The sequence below is a fragment of the Notothenia rossii genome, assembly GCF_949606895.1.
Source record: "Notothenia rossii genome assembly, chromosome: 11".
In the NCBI taxonomy this organism is placed as follows: domain Eukaryota; kingdom Metazoa; phylum Chordata; class Actinopteri; order Perciformes; family Nototheniidae; genus Notothenia; species Notothenia rossii.
In genome coordinates, this window is record NC_136910.1 from 32805214 (window position 1) to 32822589 (window position 17376).

Below are 17376 nucleotides of genomic sequence, written 5' to 3' on the forward strand. Positions count from 1 at the left end.
TCCTCCGGAACGCTACTCTAGAGCCCCAGGCTCGTGCAGACCATTCCTGGTCCAATGTTCCCTCGCCTTCGAGCTTCAGCCTTCCGCCTTCCCAACAGAAAGATCCCGGGTGGCGTATATTGTCTCTCTTCTCACGGGCAAAGCTAAAGACTGGGGTACCGCCAAATGGGAGAGACAATCCTTTGCCTGCTCGTCTGTAAGCTTATTCTCCGATGAACTCCGTAACGTTTTTGATCACGCTACACCCGGAAGAGAGGTTGCTCGGGGACTGTTTAACCTGGCGCAAGGAGGGAGATCTGGGTCAGATTACTCCATCGAGTTTCGTACCATAGCCGCCAAGAGTAACTGGAATGCTTCTTCACTTCTCGATGCCTTCTACAATGGTCTGTCGGATCGCCTTAAAGACGAACTGGCAGCTTGGGACCTTCCTGCTGATTTAGATGAGCTGGTGGCTCTCTCCATCTGCATTGACTGCCGTCTTCGGGAGCGGAAGAGAGAGAGGGTTTTCTCAGTCGCCCCTAAGGCCCCGCCTCTCCCGTCTGCGCATGCTAATGAACAGGTGAGAGGAGGATTTTCTAACTCTTCTGAACCAATGCAGCTGGGGTGGACCTGGCTCTCCGAGGCAGAACGACAGCGCCGCCTGCGGGACAACTGCTGTTTGTACTGCGGCCAGGAGGGTCATTTAGCATTTTACCATTCTTGTCCTATAAAAGGCAGGGCTCACCAGTCATCCAGAGGGCGCTGGTGAGCCGAATTATGAATTTAGAAATGCCCTCTCGACCTATCCATCCATCCATCCATCCCATCCCATCCATGCTCAGCTGAGCTGCTCGGGGAAAATGCGCACTGTGGCAGTTCTCATTGACTCTGGTGCTGATGCCAGTCTTTTGGACATAACACTGGCCTTCCAGATGGGACTTGGTCGGGAGGTTTTGGAGAAGCCCATCAATGCTACAGCTCTAGATGGTCGTCTTCTCTGCAGAGTGACACACCGTTCAACTCCTGTTCAAATGAGCATGTCTGGTAATCAGTGTTGGGTGTAACGTGTTACAAAAGTAACGGAGTTACAGTAATATATTACTTTTTGCTGTAACTAAGTAATGTAACGCATTACTAATGAAATGTGGGTAATATATTACCCGTTACAATGCTCAGTAACGCAGTCACAACACATTTTAACCCGAAATTAAATGGTGTTTTGTTTTTTAAGAATATACTAACATAGCGAGACATTCCGACACCAGAGACAAATTGTGCGGGTAGATTAGTAAACCTGGTGTGGTTACCCTTCAGGCTTCGCTTCGGGATCTTCGGGGGTGCACACTGCATAGGTATGCATTGCACCCCCAGTTGAATGTTATGCACCCTCTATTCAAAAAAGAGAACGGAGCGAATAATACTAAGAAAAAATTGTGTCAGGTGCGCGTGACCTGCTCCGCTGCGCGTGCATCATTTCCAAAGTGCTTCCACAGCAGTGACACACATCTGTGGATAATCATTTATACGGAAATGGTTAAAGCAACCATCACTAAACGCCAGCAACACTGCATCTACTGCAGACAGTAGCAACAGGTCAGATGGGGACATCACGTTACCCTCCGTTGTGGACACTAGCTTACTCCCGCCTGACTCGCCGCCCTCGCCCCCGGAGCAGCAGTCTTTGTCCCCCGAAACTAGGCTGCCCCTCTGCGGCCCGCAGGTGTCAGGATACCACGGCAAAACAGAGCCTGCCCAGGTATATCTAAACAAGTACCCGCCTGTACAGTGGGGTTAGGCGGTCATTTTGCAGCTTGTGGAATAAAAATAGACAAGGGCTAGAATATTCATGTGGAAATAGTGCCATATTCTGCCATGCCTGTAGAAATGTTGGGTCAAAAATAATGCATACAATAGGAAAGATGCCTTCACCACGAATGGCTACAAAAAGATCTCACATCCCGAGCTTATCAACGTGCTAATGTTGCAGCTGACATGTTCTCCAGGTCACAAAGTCAACCTCACATGATGATGTGATTCCAGTTTTCAAGCACAGTAAATATTCTCTTCCCAGAGTATATGATGGGACCAAGGTGATGATGTAGTACATGGTTTTAATAATACTTTTGCCTTTCAATGTTTGCCATTTCAAACCATGAGCTGGTTCAAATAATATTTGCCTTGATTTACAATATGTTCTCATTTGTTTTATCAGTACAACTTTGAAGCTTTTGTGCTTTTCTTTGCCATAGTCCACTTTGGACTATATGAAATATTTCAGGATTGCACTTTTAACTCACTTGAAATGTTCTCACTTGCTTGGTTTCAAAACATAAAAAATGCCATGATCTGTTCATTGGGGACCATCAATGCTATTTTTCATTGCTGTTGCCGGCCACTATTGCTCATGTAAACCTACTACTGCCGCGCCCCCTGTAATCTCAGAGGCACCCTGAGTCATTTTGTTCTGGAACTGGGCCTGTACATGGCCATATACTAAACAAACTACAGAGCCCATTCCGTGTCCTGTTATGGTTTACTTCCTCTCTGCCTTCTTCTGGTGATTTATCTGACGTCCAGTGCTCCGTCTTTTAACCTCTTTTCCTTTCTCTTTCTTGATCCTCCTTAGCAACCTTCATTATAGTCCTCGACAGTGGTCTGTACTGCTGTATTAACAACGTGTCACATGTTAAGAATTTACAATCAGAATCGAGTATTCAACTAAGCCGTGTAATACAAGTTGTTAGTAGCCTTAATAGCCTACACAGTTGTTATGCTATACCACATTGCCCTTCACTGGATGTATAATGTGCTGCGCTAAACTACATTTTAGCATTTAAAATACCTAGCCATTCTTTAGCGATTATTTTGGTGAAAGTAACTAAAGTAGTGTAACTCATAAAGTAGTGTAAGCGGCTGAACTCTCGTCAAGCCAGGTGGGCTCTTTTTTTCACGCGCTTTGATTTCTCTCTTTTATACAGACCTGGTTCTAAGAACATCAAACCTGACGCCCTGTCTCGCCAGTTCCAGCCAGAGAGCTCTCCATCTCATCCTGAGAATATCATCGCTTCTACATGACCAATGTGTCATTGGTCTGGTGACCTGGGAGGTGGAGGATAAGGTCAAGCGCTCTCATGCTGAACACCGAGCCCCAAGTGCCTGTCCTGTTAACCGTCTGTTTGTTCCTGCCACTCTCCGTACCCAGGTTCTCCAGTGGGGTCATAACTCTCGCCTGGTTTGTCACTCAGGAGTGAGACGGTCCCTAGCCCTGATTCGACAGCGATTTTGGGGGTCTTCCATGGAGAAGGATACCAAGGAATTCATTGCTGCTTGCCTAGTCTGCTCCCAAAATAAGACCTCAAGCCAAGCTCCCTCTGGTCTTCTTCATCCCTTGCCTATCCCTCATCATCCCTGGTCCCACATCTCTTTGGATTTCGTCACTGGTATACCACCCTCAGACGGTAACACAGTCATACTCACAGTCATAGACCGGTTTTCCAAGTCTGCCCGGCTGATTACATTAACCAAATTACCTATTGCCAAGGAAACTGCTGAAATCATGCTACAAAATGTGTTCAGGCTGCCTGGTCTCCCCAGTGACGTTGTGTATGATCGGGGACCACTGTTTACTTCTCGGTTTTGGTCCGAGTTTTGCTGGCTGCTGGGAGCCAGTGTCAGTCTCTCGTCCGGATTCCATCCCCAGTCCAATGGTCAAGCAGAGCGAATGAACCAGGAGATGGAGAATGCCTTACACTGTCTTGTTTCCTCCACTCCCTCCTCCTGGTCGAGGCAGCTTCTATGGGTTGAGTATGCCCACAACACCCTTCCTAGTTCTGCTACTTTCTCCATTCCAATGCTCCCGCGGATACCAGCCACCCCTTTTCCCTGCACAGGAACGTGAGGCCAGCGTCCCATCTGCCCAGGTGTTTGTAAGCCGATGTCGACGCATGTGGTTAAAGGCCCGCTCCACGTTACTGCGCTCTTCCGACCGTTATCAACGGTCCGCCAATCGCCGTCGCAAGCCAGCTCCACAGTACTCCCCAGGGCAACGTGTCTGGCTCTCCACACAGGATCTCCCTTTCAGAGTTGAGTCGAAGAAGTTGTCTCCCCGTTTTGTAGGCCCATTTCCCATATCTAGGGTCATCAATCCTGCAGCTGTCCGCCTGCGTCTGCCCCCTTCTATGAGGATTCATCCTACCTTCCATGTGTCCAAGATCAAACCAGTTAATGTGAGCCCTCTTCAGCCCCCCTCTAGACCCCCACCACCACCACGGATTGTCGACGGGGAGACTGTTTACACTGTCCGTCGCCTCATCATGTCCCGGCGACGTGGAAGAGGGATGCAGTACCTGGTACACTGGGAGGGTTATGGTCCTGAAGAGCGTTCATGGGTGCCCGCTCGCAATATCTTTGACCCATCTCTCATTACTGCCTTTCACCAGGCTCATCCCGATCAACCACGTGGGACGTCAGGAGCCGTCCATAGAGGGGGGGGTTCTGTCACAAGTTAGACACATCTAATGCCATTTTCTTAATGTCTTTCATTTTTTGTAAAGCACTTTGAATTGCCTTGTGTTGAAAATTGCTATATAAATAAACTTGCCTTGCCTTGCCTATTGTTGTTCGTTTGGCTCATCTTAACTCTCCTGTCATTTCAGATCCCGCCTTCCTCCAGGCCCTTGTAATCAGCTCACTTCCCTCACCTTGTCTTTCCAGCCCTTCCCCTCACCTGTTACTCATTCCCTCATCACCCCACAGTATTTATACCACCTCACTATCACTTGTCCTTTGCCAGATTGTCTTGTCTTTTCCGCCAAGCTCTCCAGTGTGTGTTATTCTCTATCCTAGATTTTTGTCCTGCCCGGTTTTTGACCCCTGACTGCCTGTATTCGGATCTCGAGTTCCTGCCTGCTCCCTTTTTGGTTTTGGTTGCCTGTCTGACGGATTTCCTGGTTTTGACCCTGCCTGTCCCAGACCTGAATAAACTGAACATTGCAAAACACTGGTTGTATCTATGTCGTGCTATTGGGTTCTGATCTATACCTGTGATCGTGACAGGTCTACAGTGTCAAACGCAGAACTTAGGTCAAGAAGTACTAACAGGTGTATTTTTATCTATGTATGTTCTACTATAAAAAAGTCCATAGAGTAAATTTTCAAACTAGTACAGTACAGAAAATATAATATATTCATTTATTTGAGGTACTTTTTTAAGATTTTAAGAGTTAAAGAGGATTAAGGTACCTGATTGGCTGTTATCAAACCAACGCTGCCTCGGGTGAGTTTACTTCACAGACCTCCCTCTGGAGACACTAAAGGGAATCAAACAAGTGAACATCCCCAACATCTAGAAACCCACTTTGCCGTGTAAAATCGGTAGAGTTCCCCTTTAAATGTCATTTACATGAAGGTCCTATAAAGATGTTTTCACTGAACTAGAGCTCAGCGCTGTGTGTTCCTGTGAACATACTGAAACCCAAACCAGAACAGTTTGAAGTGGATGCTAATATTTGCCACTCAATTTCATTTCCAGCTTTTTTTCAAAGAAAAATAAATAGAAACCTCTGTACCCACAGTTGTATAAAAAGTGTCTCACAATAACATTTCTGGCTTGCCAGGGCTGTACTGTCTGCCAACACTTCAAAAAGATTATATAAATGTTTTTCATGCATCCTTAGAGACAGTGATTCAAAGTTACCGTCTAGAGGGGTGTCAAACTCATTGTTGTTCGGGGCCACATTTAGCCAAATTTGAGTTGTGGGCTGGACCAGTAAAATCATAGCATAATAACCTAGGAATAAAATATTCTGAACATCTTCACATTTAATGAACTCTCTTTTTACAAAACATTATGAACAACCTGCAATTTCCTAGGAAAAATAAGTGCAATTCTGACTAGTTTTGTTCCTCAGTTTATCATTTACACATTGCATTACGACAGATCACAGTGAATCCACAAAGGCATAACACATTGAGTCCCCGGTATCTGGAACTGAACAATATTGTATTTGACTTTATGATCAAAACTACTTTTCAAGATCTAGAAATGATTTAACATGCATTTCCACATGTGTGCACTAATCCTGACCTCCAGCATACAGACTAGAGTGGGAACTATTTTCTTACTTTGGAATATCTTTGCTTGATTTCACTTACTCAGCCTACTTAAGATGATATAAACCAGGGGTTTTTAAAGTGTGGGAAGGTGAGCCTCCCCTCAGAGAACATAAGAACAGCCGCGCCCTCCCTCCCAATTATTATTGCTATTATTATTATTATTATTATTGTTGCTATAATGCAGGGGCATTCAATTAGATTTCAAAGAGGTCCAGTATGAGAAACTGTCATTAAATGCTTTGTTTTCGCTGTCTACCTTTCTCTTTTTTGAGCACGCCATTTGAAATTACTCGGACTGTTTCTCTCTTCTTGTCTCGTCTCTGTGTGTGTATTTGAATCTATCGTGCTGAGTCCCAGTCCTCTCTGATGTTACACTGCAACCTGCCTGTGAGACAGAGTCCAACCACACACTGTCTGTCCAACACATGTCCTGCAACACACATGCTGCAGCTGCCCAGCTGCTCTGTGTAGAGAGAGAGAGAGAGAGAGAGAGAGATAGAGAGAGAGAGATAGAGAGATAGAGAGAGAGAGAGAGAGAGAGAGAGAGAGAGAGAGAGAGAGAGAGAGAGGACGACGCTGATCGCTGAGCACCATGCAGCGATCAGCTGATACGGAGCATAGAGAGAGAGAGAGAGTTGCGGTCAGCTGGGCTCTGCCTCCGCCTCCTGTCCTCACAACTCTTATTATTCCCGGGACCGGACAAAAAAACAAATCTTGCTTCCCAACCCTGCCACTGTCCTACACGTCCCGCCCGCCCCGTCTAACAGTACAGAAAGCTGCGAGATGCATTTCCTCAGGACTCGACCAGCAGAACCGAAACTAACATTTATGGGCGAAAAACGTCACTTGTCCGTCGGACACGTCAATGGAAAGATGTATTTGTCCGATATTATAAATAACACGTCCCGGACGATCGGACGTGTGCTTTTTCGCACATGTTGCCGCTCGCATAAAGTTAGCTGAAATTAAGCAGCTAGATTTCACTGTTTCTCGTTATTTTTTCCCTCACGCTGCGCCTCCCCTGAAGCTCTCTGGCGCCCCCCAAGGGAGGCGCGCCTCACACTTTGAAAACCGCTGATATAAAACTAAACTTGAATACAATAAGCCTTTTTCTCAGTATACATACTGTGGATTTGCTCCAGCATCGTTTACATTGAAGTTGCCTTAAGAGATCACTTTAGATACTCATTCCAAGTGAATTACTACAGATATCAATAATTATTGCAATGTGCATTTCGGCATGTGTTATCGGCACTGGTACCAGTCACATAGCTTACTAACTCAAATTCCAATATCTGCTTCCTGTTTATGAGTTGGCCAGACATTGTTCCGTGTGCAGATATGTTAATGTGTGTGGTGAGTCACACTCAGAATTCCACTGTACCTCATCAGCAAGAAGTGAAAGCTCGCTGGAATCATGGGCGTCATAGTCATATAGGACCTTGGCCTTCCTGGTGCCTGTGACCGGGAGCTGTGTCCGCTCCATGGCCAGCGTGCTGGGCCTCTGGCTAGACGAAGAGGAGACTGTGGCCGCTGGAGATGATGGTCCAGACAGGAATGCCGAAGAGATTGGGTCAGGGCAGACGGCAGCAGGAGGCTGGGGGACGCTGGCAGCATTAGCACATCTGCATGAACATTAGAAGAAATAAAAAAGAGCTGAGTTGTTGTAGTGGATTCCCAGTGTGTTTGTTTGAGGCTGTCAATGCTATGTGTGAAGTACAGAGAGAAGCCACATACTCAGGGCCGGGAGGGACACTTTGGAAATGTAATCTGTTACAATCACTAGGTACAAGTCAAAAGATTTAATCAGCAACCTAATCTGAGTATCAAAATATAAAAGTAATGTAAACTGATTACTTGCCGTTACTTTTGGTCAAATGTCAAATGCAATGAAAATAACTCAAAGAGAAAATAAATAACAATAAGATGTTTTTTACTTTTTTGTTTACATGTAATAATGAAACCTTAGAAAAGAAGAAACCAAGATATTTCATTTAAAAAATGTAGAAACAGTAATAGTTCACAAATGCTGTTAAAGCTTAATACATTAATCAAAAGCCTAGACTGTAATTGAAATAAACAATAACAAAATAACTGTATCAAAAATAAAGAAGAATTAAAGTAACCTTAATATAATCCATAAAGAAAATGTATCTACCTATAATATATCAACCTTTATTCAAACCGTAATTTAAACGTAACGGTAATCTGATTACTTATTGCATGTAATTTTAACCGAATACAGTTACCTTTTTTTTGCATCCTGATTATGTGCTCTGTTACATGCCTGCACATACTTGTAGTGTGATGGTGTTCTGTGTTGAGAGGATTTATGTCTCTTGACAGCTGTCGCCCGCTCAACAAAAAAACTGATTTGGAAGCTTGATTCTGGTATTTAGATAGATTTATCTGTCGAACTTTAATGTATTGTATAATTAGTAAAGTATTTTTCCCATCAGCTCCTTTATTTCAGAAACTTAAACTTCCAACAATTAATGATACTCCTAAATAAAGCTATTCAATTGTTGTTCAAACAAATCAATTCACTGTGACTCGATTGAGCTTTTTTTATCATTAGCCCTTTGGAGGTAGACAGTTTGAGTCAACACAGATTTACATTTCACTACAGTCTGTCCATTCTATAAACCTACAGACTCTCTAAATGAACACCACTGCTTAATTAAGAGAGTTTGTTTGCTGATCAAGCGTCAAAAAGATTCCTGCGTCAAGACATTAGTTTAGGTAGTGAAAAGGACCATTTAAGTCTACAAGTGTGGTAAATCAGTTTTGCGTCAGTAGGGAGTGGTGTTGGAACCACAGGCATGCAGCCACCAACACCAGTGACGAGGAGTTTGTTTTTCCATTTTCCTTCCAGTCTATCAACCTCAGGATCAGTGTTTTTCAGAGTGAAGAGAGTAATAGTGATTTCTATTCATCATGATTCATGAATGTTTAAAGGTCACCTATCATGCTATTTTTAGGTAATAGCATAGGTCTTAGATATACATACAAATATATAAAAATATGTCTTTGAAGTGTTTTTTGCAAAAAAAACTATAAAGTGCTGATTCGGGGTATAAAGCTTTACAAAAAAAAGAAGGGGCGGAGCTTATGCCTGCTCATGCGGGACCCGGCAGATACTGTCTAAATGCTGCGGTGATGAAGCGCCATATCATGTTCAAAACAACATCAAGGATTATTTCTGAAACAGTATGGAGTTCAAATGCTTTTTTTCTTGCAGGTTTACCACACGGTGAGTTCCTTTTTTTATTTCCTGCTTTTTTACACATACTCTCTCCAGTACAGGTTAGCTCTGAGTGTTAGCGATGCTTGCTAATGTAAACACAGAGCATATTACTTCCAAAACACATCAGGCATTGTTTCTGATAGCAACTTTCTGGTAGGGCCGTGGATCCACCATCCGATATGACGTACGTCATACGCAAATCTGGATCAGCTCCGTTTTTCCCCCGTTTTTAGAGATTTGGGTACGGCGGAAAAGGGAGAGGGTTTTATTCTCTGACACTTTGTGAGTTCCCTGACACAAAGGGGACACATATTTATGTATAAAAGACATCACAAAGTGCATCTTGCATGATAAGTTCCCTTTAAAGGTAAATGAGAAGATTTAAAGTAGACTAGTTTATAGAGTATATGTCAGGGGTATTCAAATCATCAATGATATCATTGTTATCATTGTCATGGTGCAAATATGTATTGGTTGCAAGTTCCTGGATGACTGACAACAAGGCAGCATATGGTTTAGCTTAAAACACAATTTCATGAGTGTGAGAATTAAAAGGTGTAGAAACAATGCAGTGCCAGCTGTTTCAAGTACAGAACGCGTTCACACCGGAATAAGTCTCTGGGGGAGGATTAGGCAAATTAAGCCGCTGACGTCACTTCTTCTTCTTCTGATTTGGGTTTACTGGCAGGCCGCAAACCACTTCACGGCATATACTGCCACCCAAAGTCCCCGGCCGGAAGTCCTCGGAGTTGGGGACTGGCTTCAGTAGAAGCTGCTGGGACTCCCAGCAGTATGGGCTTAGATATGTCTCATAATAATTTGTGTGAACATAAAAATAATTTGTGTGTAAATATGTGATTTGTTAATGCAAAACACCATCCACAAATGCATTTAAAAGATTTGCAAACTCACAAAACCATTTGCAAATGTAAAGCGGATCTGCAAATACGCAAAAATATTTTTACAAATAAAAAAAAGATCTTCGAATATCTCTAACATTTACAACTTTCGATCAGGCATTTGAATCCATTTTGTATTTGTTGACCAAAAATGGCTCGTGGATCTGAAATCTCTGCTCGTGGATCTGGGATCTCAAATCTCTGCTCGTGGATCTCAAATCTCTGCTACGGAGTTTTGAGACATACTTTCCGTCGGTCACGGCTAAAATCTACTTGTGTCACTCGGTTATTTTCTGAAACCACGTGATGGCCTGCTGATGACTACATTTCCGCATGGTTTTCAAAGTCAGAGCATGATGGTTTGTTTAATGCGCTGTTTTTTTAATGAACAGCGGAACGTTAGATGCATTCTTTATCACCATCATCATCATGTTATAGTGATAGTTAGTTTGTGTTAGGTTATTGGTTCAACTTTGTTCATTGTTTTTTGTGTATTCAGTCAAGCAGGTCAAAGTTACAAAGCACTTCACATCTTATTAATCGGCCTAGCTTTACCTTACCAGTGGTAAAGTAATCTGTAGAAAAGCACCGTATTTAGGTCAGCTTTCATAGTAAGGCTACATTAAATGATATAATATTCATCGTGTCCTTTCTACTGTATATGCATATATTCCTGTCTATTGCTTTCATTTGTATTTAATGTTATTATGTTTATACTTGTTTTCACACATTTCACAATTTGGGATGAAGGAAGTATCTATCCATCTATCTATATATCCGTAGATAGTTAAGGTAAAACTAGTTCGATTAATAAGATGTGAAGTGCTTTGTAACTTTGACCCGCTTGTCTGAATGCACAAAAAACAATGAAGAAAGTTGAACCAATAAACTAACACAAGCTAACTGTATCACTATAACATGATGATGGTGGTGATAAAGAATGCATCTAGGGCAACTGTGGCTGCGAGGGAGTGCGGTCGTCTTTCAACCAGAAGATTGTGGGTTCGATCCCAGCCATAGACTGTATATATAAATGGACGTAGTGTCCGTGACGTCACCCATAGGATTCTGCAGAGTTGCCGAGAAGCCCTTAGTAGGCGGAGTCGGCCACTAACGACTTGACAGCGACGTCAGAGTCTAATCCCGCCTGCTCCAAATAAGGGCAAAGAGGCGGAGCCGAGGCGGGACCTGCTGCCTCCGAACTGGAAGTAAACAGAGCTAGCTCAGGCTAAGAAGCCAAGCTAACATGAAATACGTGCATACCAAGTTACTGCTAACAGTGTAGTTCCCCATATAAACGTTGAGATGAGACAATCTGCAAGAGAATTAGCTATGTTTTGTTATTCTTAATGCTTGTCATTCACACGTTAAGAAAAGACGGACTCCAACGCCCGGCCCCGGACCTAACGGAGCCGCAGTGGGCTAGCTCCGGGACGCCAGCTGGAGCTAGCCCCCTGCGGCTCCGTTAGCTCCGGCGGCCGTCACTGGGATAATTGGGTCCCCTATTAAAATTTGCTCCCGTTTAGCATTATGGGCGTCATAGCCATAGACTATAAAAGTCTTACCCAAGGCTGAATCATAAACTAAAATGTATATAGTATAAAGGGTTACGTCTTTAGCTGGCTAATAAGTAACAAGCTAAGCTACCAAGCACACAAACACCTGCGAACGGGACATGTATAATATTATCATTTTAGACTTCTTGGAAGTTCTGTTAGTACATTCAAGCGCACAGCACAACATTTTAATTGTCTGGTATTTGTAACAATATTCCCTAAAAGGCACAATCACCACGAACACGGCTAAAGCTAAAGGGTCAAGTACAGTAACTACAACTAACTAACGTTGTAGCCTAGCAGAGTGGACAAGTTGCTGTTAGCTGACAGTGAAGCATGTACATGTCCATCAAAGTGACCACGCCCTAATTTATGCAAAAGCTTTAAGGCTTTATATTAATTAAACAGATGACTTGAGAAAAAATTCAGCCCCCCAATCCGTATTCATGAAGGGAGGATCTAACTCTACAGAGAATATGTTTTTTTGAACCACGATGTAAACATGTTTAATTCTGCTCTAAAGTTGGGCATTTTAACATTGGGGTCTATGGAAATTGCTCCCTTCTGCAGACTGCTCCTAGTGGCCACTAGATGAACTGCAGTTTGAGGCACTTCCGCATTGGCGTCCCGGCTCTTCCCCAGAGTTTGCAGCTTGATCCCTGCCCATGCAGTCAACATGTCGATGTATCCTTGGGCAAGATACTTAACCCTGAGTTGCTCCCGAAGGCATGGCAAACGGTGTGTGCATGTGTATGAATGTTAGGTCTTAGAGCAGGTGTCTCAGAGAGACAGTTTCTCATGGCCCCTTTGTTGATATCATGTAATAGTGTTAATCTGGCCCGCGCGTTTACGTTTGCGCTTTATATTTCAATTTTATTTTTCCCGCTGCTGCTGCTGCTGCTGCTGGCAGGGAACTGCTCAGAGGGGGGAGGGGCGAGGGAACTCCGCCACACGTCAATCAAATGCGCGCAGCGGAATCAATCCAGAGTGATCCAAAAGTGACACAGAGTGGAAGCAAAATATATCGCCATGTCTTCATCAAAACTTTCAGGGAAAAGAAAAATCGATGATGACCACAGAACATTTCAGGAGAAGTGGGAGACTGAATATTTTTTTGTTGAGTACAGGGGAAACGCAACGTGCCTTATATGCACAGAGAAAATCGCTGTATACAAGGAGTATAACGTCAAACTTCACTACTCAACTAAACATGCAGAGTATGCAAAATACCTGGGAGATGAGAGAGAGAAAAAAGTGACATAGCTAAAAAACATTCTATGGAAGCAACAAAATCTCTTCAAGAAAGGAAGCAATGAGGCTGATTTAACAGTGGAAGCTAGCTATGTGGTGAGTGAGATGATTGCTAGGGCAGGAAAGCCGTTTACGGAAGGCGAGTTTGTAAAAAAATGCATGTTGCAGGCTGCAAGTATAGTCTGTCCGGAAAAGAAGGGTCAGTTCAACAACATCAGCCAGTCAGCTAACACAGTGGCAGAGCGCATTTCTGACTTATCAAGTGACATATATGATCAGCTGTGCGACAAAGCCAAACCTTTCCGTGCATACTCTGTGGCTCTTGATGAGAGCACAGACATCACTGACACCGCTTTACTCGCAATGTATGTCCGTGGTGTTGATGACAATTTTGAAGTGACAGAGGAGTTGCTTACAGTGAAACCAATGCATGGCCAGACCACCGCTCAGGAGATATTTCAGCAACTGTGTGATGCCATTGCGGATATCGGTCTGCCATGGAAGAGGTTTGTTGGAATTACGACGGACGGAGCGCCATCAATGACAGGGAGAAAAAACGGGCTGGTGGCACTTGTTCAAAGAAAACTGGACGAGGAGGGTGTGGAGGAGGCTATTGCTCTGCACTGCATTATCCATCAGCAGGCCCTTTGCAGCAAATGCTTGAAGTTTGACAATGTGATGTCTGTCGTTGTGAAATGCATCAACCATATCAGATCCAGGGGCTTAAAGCACCGCCAGTTCCGTGCTTTTTTGTAGGAAATTGAGTCAGAATATGAGGATGTGCTCTACTTCACAGAGGTACGTTGGCTCAGCAGGGGAAACGTCCTGAAGAGGTTTTTTGAGTTGAGAACAGAACTGAAAGTATTCATGCTGGAGAAGGGTGGGATGGCTGTTCCCGAGCTGAGTGATCCCAAATGGCTCATGGACTTAGCTTTTCTTGTTGACATCACGCAGGAGCTGAATGCTCTGAATAAGAAGTTGCAGGGCCAGGGCCAGCTTGTTAGTGCAGCATATGACAATGTCAGAGCATTCTCTACTAAACTGATGTTATGGAAAGCCCAGCTCCCTGAGAAAAACCTCTGCCATTTCCCAGCATGCAAGGCTTTCATGGACAGGGGCACAGCATTCAGTGGTGAGAAGTATATTGATGCCATTGTGAAGCTACAGGAGGAATTCGATCAGCGGTTTGCAGACTTCAAGACACACAGAGCCACTTTCCAAATGTTTGCAGATGGAGTAGGCAAGAAAGAGCAACTGTACATAGTTATGTTGTGAAGAACAGTTCATGTTAAGAAGATGTTGAAAAACTGTTAATGTTGTATTTTTTAATAAATGTTTTGCGGAATACTTGAAGCGGCCCAGACTTACCCAGACTCTACGTCCAGCGGCCCCCAGGTAAATTGAGTCTGAGACCCCTGTCCTAGAGTAAGGTACACTGCTCTGTATGAATGGGTGTAAATGGGTGAATGACATGTAGTATGTAAAGCGCTTTGAGGGGTCTTAAAGACTGGATAAAGAGCTATATAAGTACAGTCCATTTACCATTTATTTAACTTTCCGCTGTTCATTTAAAAAACAGCGCATTAAACAAACCATCATGCTCTTACTTTGAAAACCATGTCGTCATCAGCAGGCCATCACGTGGTTTCAAAAAATAACAGAGTGACACGAGTAGATTTTAGCCGAGAACGGCGGAAAGTTTGTCTCAAAACTCTGTGTGTGTAAAAGGACGATCCACAAGCAGAGATTTGAGATCCAGGAGCAGAGATTTGAGATCCACGAGCAGAAATGTGAGATCCACAAGCGCATTTTTGGTCGACAAATACAAAATGGATTCACAAATGCCTGATCGAAAGTTGTAAATGTTAGAGATATTCAAAGATCTTTTATTCATTTGTAAAAACATTTTTGCGTAGCTGCAGATCCGTTTTACATTTGCAAATGTATTTGTGAGTTTTCAAATCTTTTAAATGCATTTGTGGATGGTGTTTTACATTTACAAATCACATATTTACACTAGGGCCGGGACTCGATTAAAAAAATGTATCTAATTAATTAGAGGCTTTGTAATTAATTAATCGCAATTAATCGCATTTTTAATCACATATAAATATTTGACCTGAGAACAGTGAGAAGCAATTTTTTTCACATGGATTTTAGTATACCATTGAATAATGACTGAATACATAAGCTTAAGCAACAAAACATTGTTTATTTTTTTTCAAGGTGGTACTTAACCAAGACCAACAGAAAAGTGCATTTTTTGCCATAAAGTGTAGCAATAGCATATTTAGGAATATAGTACATTTCAGAGATTCAGGTAGCCTATAGGTATGTAGACCTTCTGTAAACTATAACACTTTGTTTTTTAAGTAAAACACAATACTTTCAAGTATATTCAGAACATTTGGAAACCCTGACTATTAGAAAACATCTCTCTGTTGCTTCAGAGGCCATAACATACTTTGTTGATTTACCAACAGTTGATTTAAAAAATCTAATCAATTTCAGTCCAACTCTCTCAATAACCTTGGCCAAAACAATAAACAGTTCAACATAAAGTGCCAGTTGCACCAACAACATAATAAATAGTTCAACATAAAGTCTACCATTTAAAATAAAATAAAAAAGTGCCAGTGATTGACCTCAATCCCTCCTATTCTTCCAATATCCTGATGAAAAATAAAATCTCTCTGTTGCATAGGCCACTGTTTGATCAACGCGAATTGGGTGTGGGTGCTTGTACTCCGAGTCGGGCTAACGTCCACGCTAGCTTCCACGCTAGCTGCTATATGTTTTGCATTGAGGTGATACTTGAGGCTTGATGTGCTGCGGCGATATGCGGATTCCTTTTTGCATAATTTGCAAACAACCGTGCTCTTATCGACGCTTCCATCCGTCTGTTTTTTAAAACAAAATGTCCCATCCACGGGGCCAACCAAAGCGATCTCATCAGCTTCTTCGTTCATGTTTGACTATTGTTCACTGTGGTTTGTTGTTGTCTGAAGTCATGAACGTTAGTTGGTGCTCCAGTATAATCGGTACCCCTGAAACTCATCCAGTGAGAAACGTTCCGTGGTGCAAAAATAAGTGCGATTAAAATGCGTTAATTTTTTTAACGCGTTAATTTTTGTGTAATTAATTCATCTGAATTAACGCGTTAAAGTCCCGGCCCTAATTTACACACAAATTATTTTTTATGTTAACACAAATAATTATGAGACATATCTATGCCCATACAGCTGGGAGTCCCAGCAGCTTCTACTGAAGCCTCCCGAGTAAATCGCCAGAACGCTGACACCTCCTCATCTCCACCGCTCCCATGTTTTCTTTTGTGTTGCCATAATTAGTCTCTCTGCGTTTGTGCGCTGGGCTAATGCTAATAATGCTAATAATGCTATGCGAGGATAATAAAATGGCGGTGTAGGAGCCATGAAACATATATAGTAGAGATTTTAAGATTCACCGATTCGCAACGGTGCACCGGCATAAACGTTCAAGATGCGAGTGCACTGGTTGAAAGAGTGCACATCGGCTACAGTTTGGGTTGAACTCGCGATGCATCGATTGCAGCGTCTTTGCATTGGTAAAAAAACGATTCATTTATATAATATCCTCTCATCCAGTCAACACTCAGCAGAGACGATCTTTGATCTTTGCTTCGTCACTACAGAGGCCGAGAGTCTCAGTTATCAACACACATGGAAGTCGAGGAGAAAGAGAAACACATCGCACCGAAAATACCTACAGATGTAGCACTTCATTTCAGACTCCAGCTTACAGCTTCCTGCCTACGACCTGCCTAAAACCAGTATAGAGGAATGTTAAGCCCTCCCACTATTTTCCAAGAGGGCGTTGCCAGATTTTCAATTTCAGGTTTTAACCAGGAGATGGCGCTTCATTCACAAATACAGAAAGACAAGTTTCATGGACTTTCAGTTGTGTTTTGAAGAGCATTTGAACACATCAATATTTTAGATCAACTAAAGTATATCTAATCTTGTAATTCAATAATATATAGTCTTTATATATTAAATAATCATAATTATAATGTAAATGTTAACATTACACTTCTTTATTTGTTATGCTCTTACTTTTACCTTTACAATCGTTTGCTTTAATATGCAGTATATTTTTTGTATATTTTTGTGTTTGCTTCCTCCTGCTCCCTTTCGGACACATACTGTATGATTTATTATTATTATTAATATGAAGATATTATTAAGATAAGATAAGAGGTTACTTTATTGATTGAACATTTTAGTTTAGAATGTGCTGTCCCACTGTAATTCAGAAGGCTCACAGGTCACATTCCGACCATTATTTAAAA

At 42.7% G+C, this 17376-nt stretch overlaps 1 protein-coding gene across 3 annotated transcripts in view; it reads right to left on the reverse strand.

Moving 5' to 3' along the window:
• Positions 1–17376, reverse strand: part of sh3glb2b (SH3-domain GRB2-like endophilin B2b) — a 94994-nt gene that overhangs the window by 16248 nt on the left and 61370 nt on the right. For 2 of the 3 annotated variants that reach the window (XM_079660645.1, XM_079660643.1), the window contains one exon: positions 7478–7718. In XM_079660645.1, the coding sequence (XP_079516771.1) occupies positions 7478–7718 (241 nt within the window). Of the gene's footprint in view, positions 1–5220; positions 5289–7477; positions 7719–17376 lie in introns of all 3 variants that reach the window. The other variant, XM_079660644.1, reaches the window with a different exon arrangement.